The 12,918-nt window shown below is 42.0% G+C and overlaps 1 protein-coding gene across 18 annotated transcripts in view; it reads left to right on the top strand.

Moving 5' to 3' along the window:
* Window positions 1–12,918, top strand: part of kif1aa (kinesin family member 1Aa) — a 299,164-nt gene that overhangs the window by 140,389 nt on the left and 145,857 nt on the right. For 10 of the 18 annotated variants that reach the window (XM_060834323.1, XM_060834317.1, XM_060834321.1 and 7 more), the window contains exons 11-12: window positions 747–825; window positions 1,115–1,257. In XM_060834323.1, the coding sequence (XP_060690306.1) occupies window positions 747–825; window positions 1,115–1,257 (222 nt within the window). Of the gene's footprint in view, window positions 1–746; window positions 826–1,114; window positions 1,270–4,088; window positions 4,104–12,918 lie in introns of all 18 variants that reach the window. The other 8 variants (XM_060834320.1, XM_060834322.1, XM_060834319.1 and 5 more) reach the window with 1 other exon arrangement.

Here is a 12,918-nt window from a genome sequence, read left to right as displayed (position 1 = left end):
AATCCTGTTATAAAGAAAGCCTGCATTTGTGTAGCATGTTTTGTGCCTCTAGGATAGTCCAAAGTATTGTGCAACCACTGAAGTGCATTTTGAAGTGTAAATCACTGTTGTAAAGCAGGAGATAATTTGATATTTGTGGGACAGGTAGGGACTGCGTTTAACTACTGCTTTTAGAAAGACAGCTCTCCCAACCATGCCATACTGCAATGGAGAGTCAGCTCATATTTGCTGAGATATCAATTTTCTGATTCAGTGCTATCAACCTGCCACGACTCCTCTCACTAGAACCAATCACAAGCCAAGTCCATTTGCTTAATCTGAAGCTGTCTGACAGAAGGTAGAGTTTTGGAGCTGCTTAACACTGCCAAATGGTCAGTCGAGAAACTGGAGAAAAGCCGGCGCTATGAGTTGCTCTGAGTGGCCAGTCACAATGAAGATTGTGACTCAGTTGCAGATCACAGTCAGGGGAAGAAAAGGGAAAAGGTCTGCATGAGATTGTTAGAGAAAGTATTTATACAGCACAGTGCAGTGGTCTTAGCTCCTGTTAGGGCAACCCCACAATGACGTTTGCTGAGCAGGTATTGGTGGGCAATACCAGACACTAGCCGACTTTGGATGGGCGCTGTCATTGATACTTCTGGCACGGTGGTCAGTTTACGTGGCTGGAATGGAGTGGAATGAGATATGGTAGGGGAAGTGTGAGGAAGAGTTCGATGACACTGGACTTTTGTTTTGCTTCTCCACAGGGGGAAATTCCCGAACTGCCATGGTGGCAGCCCTGAGTCCAGCTGACATCAATTACGATGAGACGCTAAGCACCTTGAGGTAAGGACCAGAGGGACTCCCATCAGCTCTCTCTCACTGATGTGTGGGAAGAAGGGGCACCTGGGCTCAAGACAGTGGGGAGGAGTATATGAACGTAGATCTGGAGCATAGGTGGGGGCTGACATGAGGAAGGGTGGACTTGTGTTGGGATGTAGATAGGTATCCTGCACAGAGAAGATAATGAAACATTGAGCGAGTTGAGGACTATTCCCTGTTCCCATCAGAACTCTTCCCCGGGTTCCACTATCCAGTGCAACAAACATACCATCTGGTTTATTCTCTTGCTTAGGTATGCTGATCGTGCGAAACAGATCCGGTGCAATGCAGTCATTAACGAGGATCCTAATAACAAGTTGATCCGGGAACTGAAGGATGAAGTGTCCAGACTGAGAGACCTGCTTTGTACCCAGGGACTGGGTGACATTATCGATCGTAAGCAGCAATGTACCATTGAGTCACAGGGAATGTTAGACTCCACCCTCTCACCCCTACCCTCCCACCCTCCAATAGGAAAGCTGCCTGGTTTGTTGTGTTGTTGACCACTGGTAATCTTAAATAAGTGGTCATTGTAGACTCGATGGGCAGAGTGGCCTGTATGTGCACTGTAGAGGTTCTATGATTCTGTGGTGTGATTGCTCAGCTGGTCTGTGTTTCTTGAGGTTATTGCTCAGAATGGGCAGTTCCACCATCACAGCAGTATTAAGGTGCAACAGAAGGCTTTTCAGTCCAACGTGCCTACACTGGGTCGTTACATGAGCACCATTACATGGTTCCAATGTCCTGCTTTCTCCCCAAACTCTTGCACATGGTTTTTATCCAAATACTCATCCAATGCCTCTCCTAAATGTCTCAACTGAACTATAGCTAATTATGAATTGCCCAGGTCCCCCGTTAGTGCAGATTTCACCTGCGGGACAGTGTCTAGCTTTCTTTCTCTCTTAATACTGAAATTGTTGTGTATCATCTGGCAAACCTTTTTTCCAACACGCTGGGCTAGATTTTCATGGAGTTGGGAAGACTCTACAGACCTTTAAAAATGGCATTTGGGCCCCAGATATTGAAGTCCCATTCCTTTTCCCAATGGGTCCCATTTTTAACAGTCAGGACAAAGGGAAGGCCGTGGATCTCATGGGATGGTAACCTGAACTCAGCAGACCTACTTGAACTCAGTGCAAACTTTAAACAGACCCCAACTTTGCTGTTGCAAGTACCTGAACCCTCAGTATAGGAGCTGCAAATTAATGGGGTATATGTCAACGCTCTTACAAAGTGGATAAGGTCCATATAATTATCATGATGCAAAGTCTTTTGAATCCTTTGCTTTTTAATCAAGCATGGAAATCGGCTGCAGCTGTCCTTGAAAGATTACAACAAATCCTCAATTGGACCTTTTTGGTAGGCCATCTACTGCAGGTTAAAGACAAAATAGCATTTAGTTATGCTGCTTTAATAGAGCCCTTTGAGAATTCGCCAAGCCATTATGAATGTTTGACTGAGTATTAAAAGTCACTATTGTCTTTGACTTCATTGTTGATTGTCATTTACAAGGGTTAGATTTCTTTCATGCTGGGTCTGAATATAGATCTACACTTGTTCTTATAAGAAACAAATGACTTGAGAATAGTTAAGATTTGTATGAAATGGAGTTTTTGACAGAGTACTGTTGCATGAGATGTTTAGAAACATATTATTTTAATCGCCTTATGGCTGTTGAAGTCTGCCCCTGATGGATATTGTATGAGTGTCTCAGGAGGCAACATGGAGGATGTGGGAGATTATTAAGGTTGGGTGAGTGACAGGAGTTAGCATGGAGTATATTTGAGTGACCATAGTGGTTGGATAGGCGTGGGTGGGGAGAAGTGGTGTGGTTTGGGGATGAGGGTTAGAGGACCGAGCAGTTTCTGAAACAACTCGGGATGAGGTCTGAGAGAATCATAGTGCTTCTGCACTTGCCAGCCCCATGGTTGCCTCTGCTCTGCTCCCAGAGTCAGTGGGCCATTCTCCTGCCCTCCCTGTGGCAAATCTCACCCTTCCCCAGGAACAAAAGTTGCCAAACTCAGGAGAATATCTACCGAGGCCAATTCAATGGCTCAGGAAGTTCCTGACTTGGACTGCCTGCCTTATGGGTAAACACTTGGCCTTTATGGTACAATATTTGTTATCAGCATTTTATTGTAACATCTACTTGCTGTGTGATGGGCAGTGGCTACATCCAACCCTTTAATTATGTGCAACATAAGAAATTACCTTAGCTGGTCATCATATTGAAAATGAATGGGTGCAATTAGTTTGTCTGAGGACCATTCCCTGTGCAGGCTCCCAGGGTTTTCACACGGAAAAGATATCCCAAACACCTTCCTCACCCAATCCTGGCTATGCTGCCTGAACTGCTGTGCTCTTCCAGCACCACTGGTTTCCAGCATCTGCAGTCATTGTTTTTACCTTTTTGATCCTCATAAAGGACAGCACAGTTCATACAAAGAAAAGCCGACAGAACAGACAGTAAAAGAACACCTTATCTAAATGTTAATTTCAGAATAGGGAGGTTAAACATTAAAAGAAAGGTGATGCGTCAAGGTCTGCTTGTCAAATCAGTTTCTGATATTGAACTGAATCCCGCTCGTACCAATTGATCTTTTGTGCACCTAAAAGCTTAGATAAATATCTTTACCATATCAATGCACATAGCAATGAAAGGAATCTTTACCCTCCATATATTCAAGGTAGTATCGAAGTGGGATGGGAGAGTTTGGTTTTTACCTGGTTACGCTGCGTGTTGTCATGACCTCCTTTCCTAAACCTTGCCTCTTCCTTAAGTTTCTTCATACCCTTTCTTCTATCTCTTTCATGTTTCCTCGGTGCTAATTTCCTCTCTGATGTCTGTTTAATAGAAGCAAATGCAAGGTGTTTCATTCCTTCCATCGATGTTGTGCTTGTGAAGCTGTTTTGTGTATTCTGACCTCTCACCTTTGTTTCTCTCCTTTCTCTGATCTCTCAGTGACTCCGGTGCCCGATGACAAAAGAACTGGAAGAAAATGTGTGTAAATAGTTGGCATAGCACAGTAGCAGCTTGTGATGCTTCCCTCACACGCACGTGCGCTCAAACATAGCCCCTCATGAAACAGCATGAGACAAAGACCTTGTTCATCCCATTGACTAGATTCATTAGTCATTATCAAGGATGCTCACGAAAAATGGGGAACGTCACCATTCCACCTCCACCCCCCCCCCCCCCCCCCCGCTCCGCATCACCCAAGGATAAGCGGGTGGGTGGGAGTGTGGGTGTGTGTGTGTACATGTGTGTATGTGCCAATAACTGTGCAATTTCTCTCAGTTCAGATAATTATCCAATGCTCCTTTTGAAAGCCATAGTTGAATATGCCTCCATCACATTCTGAAACAACACATTTCCACATTCTACCCCCTTTCTAGTTTTTCCTCATTGATCGTCTTTGGTACTTCAGCCAATCACCTGTGATTTGGTGCTAGATTCACCCACAACTGGGAACAGTTTCTCTTCTACCTACATTCATGACAATTTTGAACACTTCCATCAAATGGCTTTGCAATGTTCTCAGATGAGAGTAACCCCAATTTCCCTAACAAGAACAGAAGTTGTTGGAAGAGCTCAGCAGGTTTGGCAACATCTGTAGAGAGGAATCAAAGTTAAAATTTCCAATAGAGTAACCCTTCCCCACAACCACTTTCCCGAATATACTGATGTAGCTGAAGTCCCTGACCACTTGAACTGATCTCGTAAATCTTTGTGCCATATGTCTGTCCATTTCACCAGCCCATTTATGTCCTATTGAAGTCTATCATTACCATCCTCACAGTCCACAATACTTTCAAATTTTGAAATCCCCAAACCAGATCAGTAACGTATTCCTTAGACCCAACTGTTAGGGAACTCCACTGTAAGCCTTTCTCTCAATTGTAAACAACCACTAATCATTACCATGGATCCTGTTACTCAGCCATGTCATGCTGTCACTGTCCCTTTGAACCCATAAGGTTTAACCGAGCTGACAAGCCTATTATCAAATTCCTTTTCGAAATTGGCATGGACAATATTGGAGTATAATCCCCTCATCAGCCCGCTTGCTTACTTGATTATTAAAAAAGCAAACTACCAAAGTGTGATTCGCCTCTAACAAATCTGTGCTAGCTTTTCTTATGTAGCTCACATTTAGTCATAGAATCATAGAGATGTACAGCATGGAAACAGACCCTTAGGTCCAGCCTGTCCATGCCGACCAGATATCCCAACCCAATCTAGTCCCACCTGCTAGCACCTGGCCCATATCCCTCCAAACCCTACCTATTCATATACCCATCCAAATGCCTCTTAAATGTTGCAATTGTACCAGTATCCACTACATCCTCTGGTAGCTCATTCCATACATGTACCACCCTCTGTGTGAAAGAATTGCCCCTTATGTCTCTTTTATATCTTTCCCCTCTCACCTAAACCTATGCCCTCTAGTTCTGGAATCCCTGATCCCAGGGAAAAGACTTTGTCTATTTATCCTATCCATGCCCTTCATAATTTTGTAAACCTCTATAATGTCATCCCTCAGCCTCTGACGCTCCAGAGGAATCAGCCCCAGCCTGTTCAGCCTCTCCCTGTAGCTCAGATCCTCCAACCCTGGTAACATCCTTGTAAATCTTTTCTGAACCCTTTCATGTTTCACGACATCTTTCCGATAGGAAGGAGACCAGAATTGCATGAAATATTCCAACAGTGGCCTAATCAATGTCCTGTACAGCTGCAACATGACCTCCCAACTCCTGTATTCAATACTCTGACCAATAAAGGAAAGTATACCAAACACCTTCTTCACTATCCTATCTACCTATGATTCCACTTTCAAGGAGCTATGAACCTGCACTCCAAGGTCTCTTTGTTCAGCAACACTCCCTAGGACCATACCATGAAGTGTATACGTCCTGCTAAGATTTGCTTTCCCAAAATGCAGCACCTCGCATTTTTCTGAATTAAACTCCATCTGCCACTTTTGAGCCCATTGGCCCATATAGTCCAGATCCTGTTGTAATCTGAGATAACCCTCTTCGCTGTCCACTACACCTCCAATTTTGGTGTCACCTGCAAACTTACTAACTGTACCTCTTAAGCTCGCATCCAAATCATTTGTGTAAATGACAAAAAGTAGAGGACCCAGCACAGATCCTTGTGGCACTCCACTGGTCACGGGCCTCCAGTCTGAAAAACAACCCTCCACACACCACCCTCTGTCTTCTACCTTGAGCCAGTTCTGTGTCCAAATGGCTAGTTCTCCCTGTATTCCATGAGATCTAACCTTGCTAATCAGTCTCCCATGGGGAACTTGTCGAATGCCTTACTGAAGTCCATATAGATCACATCTACTGCTGATGCTTCTTAAATGTTGCAAGAATACCTGTCTCCACCACCGTCTGAAGCAGCACATTCCACCTCCCTTTACCACTCCCTGGCTGGAAAAACTTTTCATCAGATCATCTTTAAACCACTTATTTGTCACCTAAAGTGTTTGCCCTCTTTCTGCCATGGGGAAAAGATTCCCTGTCTTTATCAATTTCTACTCTGTGCAGTGTCTCAACTATCTCCTCTTTCATGATGGTTTAGCCAGCATTTCCTGCCTTGGGAAAATTATTTGGCAAGTACTCAGTTATTAGTCTTTGCCTCCATCCAAGAATCCTTGTGTTCCCTAATCAATCTGATCCTTTCTCCTATATGAATAATATACCTGTAGAAAATTTTTGGATTCCCTTTTATATTAACTGCTGGTCTCTTCTCATATACACTCTTTGCCTTGCTTTTCCTGTTCCCCTTTGAACGTTTTATATTCAGCCTATTTCGAACCTTCATTATCAATCTGGCATCTGGTGTATGCCTTCTTTTCTGTTTCATCTTATGGTCTACCTTTTTAATCACCTTTTGGCATTTGATTAGCCTGGGACTATACCTCAGCTTCCCCCAAACTACTTCTTAAAAGCAGCCCATTGTTCTACTGCAGTGCTAAATCCCCATCATTATTTTCAATTTACTGGACCACGTACTTTCATGCCCAACTAATATTGCAACCCCGCCCCCACACCCAACTTAGATCTTCTTACATTAGGAGCACTATTACCTCGATGTTCCCTGAATGACTCATCCATACCCAGAAATGCCTTGTTCTCTCAGTATGTGTGATTTAATGTCTGCTGTTTGCGGGTATCAGGTCTTTCCCAGTAGCCTTGTCTCAGCAATTCATTATGATAGATTACCTTGCAAAGATTTTAGGGAAACCCTTATACATAAACACCAACTGGGAGTTTGGGTTTTCGAGATGGAGTCACCACTGCTGTGAATGTGAGTCAGCAATGACCATAATTGATGCCATGATAGAGACCTCTCCAATACCCTCATGAACATTTTAGTTCAAGAGAATCAGCCCATGGATCACGGATATTGGTGTTCTTCCTAAGCAAGGCACTCATACGGGAGAGAAAGTTTGGTTTAGGTTTGCTTTTATTTCCGAGTCCAGTTTGTCTACCTGGTTTGACGTAATGTGGCTGAGAGGTTGCCTTTATCCCACCTCATGGCAAGTGATGGGGAATACCCCAGGAATGGCTTTCCTCAAATAGCATAAGGTGAACTGGTGCCCACTGTCTATTACCACCTCTCAATCTAGTACCTCACTCTGTTACTGGAGCCCACTTGCCCACACCCCAACATTTGTGCTTATCACTGTGCATTAGATGGCATTCTGTGCCCTCAGGTAACCCCCGTGCCACCCGGCTGCTATTATCCACTGTCCAAAATCCTGACGGCATCAAACCTGATCAAGTGATAGGTGGGCTTTGAGGTAACTTAGTTTTAATACAAAACCTTATCTCATGATGTGTAACCTTGCAGTTAAAGGGACCAGAATTACAATATAGAACTTTCACAATGATAACAAAAGAGATATTTGCATGGCTATGAGGAACAGGTAGAAAAGTGGGACAACTGGTCCAGATGCAATGGGTTGAATGGCCTCCTCCATATTGTATGGCTCTATGGTTTGAAGTCTCCCCTTGTTATTACTGACCAGATTAACACACAGTTGTATTGGCTCCTTGGGATGCTTTCTCTCATGCTGTAACTGAAAGGCTTCTGCACTGCTACCCTTGCTACAGACTCCTGGTGACCCAGTGCTCTGGCTCAAACAATAGCCACACCTCGCATCTTATAGCAATAACCCCGATATAATTCTGTTCACATATGCCCATGTTGGTGTGCTGTTAGGGCTACATAAGGACATAAGAAATAGGAATTGTCAGATTAACATTGGGATACGTAAGGACATAAGAAATAGGAGCTGTCAGACTAACATTGGGCTAGCTAAGAAATAGGAGCAGGAGTGCACTATTGGGGTCTCTCAAACCCAACCTACCATTGAACAAGATCTTGGTTGATCTGCCCCAGGCCTCAACTCCTCTTGAGCTTATGATAGCCATCAACTCCCCACTATTTCAAAACTCTACCTTCTCTTTAAACACTTTCAGTGATCAAGCCTTCCCAGCACTCTTGGGTTGATGTTTTATAGATTATTAGACAACATACCAGTCCCCTCAATATATTAAGTGTACCATCGATCTTTCACCAGCCATTTAATACAATTTTTGCTCTAACACCTCTTCCTCTTAAATTTGTCATTGCTCCTCCCAAGGCACCAACTTTTGCTGAGACAGAAATAAAGCTTTTTAAAAGTTAAGAATAAATGTGCCCTTTTTAAACTTAAAAAAACGAGCATAAAATATACAGGGTATGACCATCTTTGCCAAAGGATCTTGATATACAAGCAGTTTACTCTTTTCTTACTGAGTGTGTTAATAGATAAATGTTTCTCAAAGGATATATAAAAATTAATGACATCAAATAACTGGGATAGCAAAAACGCTTTATTTATGTAGTGCCTTTAAAGCTGTACAATGTCCCAAGATACTTCACAGAAGTCGAGTTAATCAAATTTGATACCAAGCCAAAAAAATGGGAGAGATGACTACAAGTATGCCCAATGAAGGAGGTTAGAAGGAGTAGTTTATAAGAGGAAGAGATGGAGAAGTTGAGAGAGGGCATTTGGGAGTTGATGGCCTCAGTAGCTGAAGACATAAGCATTAATTTTGGAATGAAGAAAATTAAGCCAGAATTGGAGGAGCTCAGAGGGCTGAAGGATTGAACCACTGTTAAAGACTAACAAACACATATCCTGCTTTAAAACTAGGGACAGAGCACAGCATGTCTGGTGTTGAGCCTTTTCCTGAGAGGCTTACTACATGACTGCACCCCTCATGCTCTTGCAATATTTCGCTCTTTTGCTGTGTGTGTGTGTGTGCGTGTGCGCGTGTCTGTGTGTGTGCGCGCCTGTCTGTGTGTGTGCGCACGCACGCGTGCTCCATCTTTGTCTTTCTTGCTCTCTGTGTCTAATGTCAATGTCGCTTATTTAGAATGAGATGTATGTTTACTGAATCTCACCCAACCAAATTTGGCACACAACAGAACTGCCTTGCTGTTGGTGGATTTTGATTATACTTTGGGCTGTTTCAGAGAAGTTGGACAGGGTGTCTGGAATCACACTGCACTGTGGCTATCACACCCACAACAAGGCTGTTGACAGGGTAGACCTGCTGTGGGAATGAGGGCTCCTGTTCCTCTCCAATGTACGGAGCCACTTCTATGACAAAGTATGACAAAGTAGTTCTCATTAAATTTCAGCAAAGGGGTTACTTAGTTCAGGTGGATTGACATTTAGTGTATGGATCAGTTAATGGCAACACATGGGGTTCACTTCTCCTGTTCCAGCTGAGATAGACTCAAGATCAGCGGTAGGTTGGCAAATTATCTCCAAGGACCTGTTTTTAGGCAAAGAACCCATGAAGAGAGAACTTCATGACCAGTGTATTCACCGGAAACCACATCCATCTAACCATGAGGTTATAGTGCTACCAACTCAACACTTATGAGACCTCAATGTGTACGCATCTCTGTGGAATTTAAAGGGTTAGACAGCCTTACTTCTATCTCAGGCAGAAAACATGGCAGTGGAGATACAACAATAACTATTCATGACATTTCCATAACCAGCTCCAACGTAAACTCAGGTTATACAATCAAACGTCAGGCACCACATGGTGTATGCAGAGGCCTCAGACACTTGCAAAGAACATATACATATGTGGAACGCAGACACAAAGATGGCACACAGAGGTTTATATTCAAGTAGCACATTCATAGAACATGGACATATAAGGAACATTTATAGATATTTATGAACATGGGGAGATGTGAAAAACAAAAATGGGGCTCACACACAGGACAGGTAGGTATACATAAATGTTGCATAAATAGGGAGTGGATCATATATAGGACATAATGATGAACAAAGTTAGCCAAGGTGGAAGGCACATGTAAATTGGGCATGCTCATACGCAGAGCACACACAAACCCAAGAGGCATACACATTCAAGAGCAATATGCCTAAATATGATATAGACATGGACACAGGACAAACATATACATGAGGTGTAAACATGTACATGAAACATGTGCTGCACGCAAAGGTGTAACATACAAAAGAGAGACAAACATACGCATACAGTGAAGCGCAAATAAGGCACACAGATCATTTACACAAATATAAAAACAGGTATGTGTATAGAATAGACAGTAGAAATATATACATAGTGTGTAAGTATACACCATGCATATATTCACATACCTGTATGCATATATGGGTGTATACACATACATATGCCATACATGTCTGGGGAAAGCCCGTATATACATGGATCACTTATATATAATGAACACAGATGTATGCCAAGCAACGCAAACAAGCAAATGTGCAGAACAGACACATCCATAGGTGCAACTAAGTAGGACCATGTATGTATAAAACAGAATATGCCTGAGATACATACACAAACAGGGATACATAACCCTGTTCGCATTCCTACAATGGGAGCACATACATCCTTGGGGAACTCAAATGCATGCAAGTACTTAGACACATTGGATGGACACATATACTGTGGCAAAGAACAATAAAGCTGTGCATTAGCAAGTGAGAAGATTATTACAGGACATTGGGAAAATATGGAAAAATAAGTTCTGCCATCTTTGAATAAACTGGGCCAAAACTTTCTGGGTTTTAGAAGAATGGGAGATGATCTCATTGAAACATACATTTGAGAGATGCTGAGAATGGAATTTTTATCTGATGATAAAAGGCTTGCCATTTCAGACTTTGATGAGGAAGACTTTATTCATTAAGATGGTTGTAAATATTTTCAAGTTCCCACAGGCTATATTGAGTAAATACAGCAGAAACATCAATAGGATTTTGGACACTAAGAAAAACAGGGAGATGGGAATAGGGCAGAAAAATTGAGTTGAGGTTAAGGATCACATTAAATAGCATGTTAATAAATTTGATACCAGTTGGAGTGGTTGAAATCAAGTCACATATACCTTTTCTTTAGTGCAGAGTTTATCAACTTCCTCAGTTTTATTCCTCTTATTCTCACACCCACTGTATCATGTGCACCCTATACATATGCGCTCAGACAATTAATAGCTAACACCTATTCCTTCATAACTTGATATAAAAACTTTTACAAGCTTCACAATATTATTAACCACACATCAACAAATGTTCTTCCTTTCTTTAAATTCAAACTTTTGATAACCTTTCCAAAACTAATCAGTTTTTAAAAGTTCTTCTATATTGTGTGATATAACACCACCAACCTTTCATGGATTTCATATCCCCTAGCATTACCAATGTCAAGCCACAATCAAAACTCGGTGAGGCATTTTGCCAAGTGAACATTGCCCCACAGAAAATGATTATCCATATAACCTTTCGAGGAATGCATTTTTCCTCAGATTGCCCATTGTAGAAGGGCTACTTCAGGATATTAGAGATGTACACACCCATATCTATTACTTCTACTTGCGCCAGTGTTTCAGAAATTAATATACTTTTAACTGGCCTTTTTTTCAATTGTCTTGGCTTCCAGGCTAGTGGCAAACATTTGTTATTCTTTTGCACTACGAATCTAACAAACCATGCTGTATTAGAATGTCCATCTGGAAGACTGGCATGTGAAACATCACTAAAAATGGTGAACTTTCTATCTTCTGGGTAACCCAAGGTTGGAGATTTGAGTGTGCATTTTTCTGAATTTAACTTATTTTATGCTGTCAGCACCTTTTCACTATTACATGTTTTAACATGGTGCTCAATTCCAACAGGCCATTATCGGTCTTAGGTCTAATCTGAGAGCACAAACAGTTCAACTTACCAATCCGCTTCTTAACTGGTCTACTTCTACCTTGGATGTAGGATTCCCTTTGTGAGTGAACCTAGCCTGTTTAATTGGGATATGATTGATATGTGCTAAGTAACATAGCGTACCTAGGTTAGCCCTGCCTTGCTGTGATATCAAATCCTACATATTTACAAGCTTCCGAAGCTTAACTACTAATCTTAATTTTTATTTTATCCACCTCACATTGCTTGAATTCTGCAGAACCTCTCACGATAAACATTAATGCGCATGATAAAGATGCTTGCTAATTTCTGCTTGCGACACTGATGAAATAGCACTAGATCTATCTTGAACAGTACATCCTGCCTATAGCAGGACAACCCTGATGATCCAAGATGGCGGCTGAATAGGCTTCCAAGCCAGAGCTCATTCACTATGTCTGTTTCTTTACCTACTTTTTTCTCTTTTCATTCTTTTTTTCTTTCTCTTCTTTCTTTTCTCTCTTCTTACCTCCACTCCTTGGATGGCACAGTTGAGCCAGCATGCACTCGAGGGACTCCTGGCCTTGAAGCAAAGCCCAGAGTGGACTCCCTGCTTTAGAAGGACTGTAATGCTGAACTTTTACCTTTTATTTCTTTATTTTTCTAATTCATACCTAAGATGTTGTACCTAGGTATTTTTGTACCTAAGATGTACCTGGAAATGGTGACTTTGTACACTCTTCACTGTACTCCTGTATCCCTGTACTTGAGAACACATGATAATAAATCTCATTTTAATTCTATACCTAGC

The sequence above is a fragment of the Hemiscyllium ocellatum genome, chromosome 13 (assembly GCF_020745735.1).
Source record: "Hemiscyllium ocellatum isolate sHemOce1 chromosome 13, sHemOce1.pat.X.cur, whole genome shotgun sequence".
Lineage (NCBI taxonomy): Eukaryota > Metazoa > Chordata > Chondrichthyes > Orectolobiformes > Hemiscylliidae > Hemiscyllium > Hemiscyllium ocellatum.
Note: the sequence above shows the minus strand (reverse complement) of the source record. Positions and strands in the feature narration are given on the sequence as shown.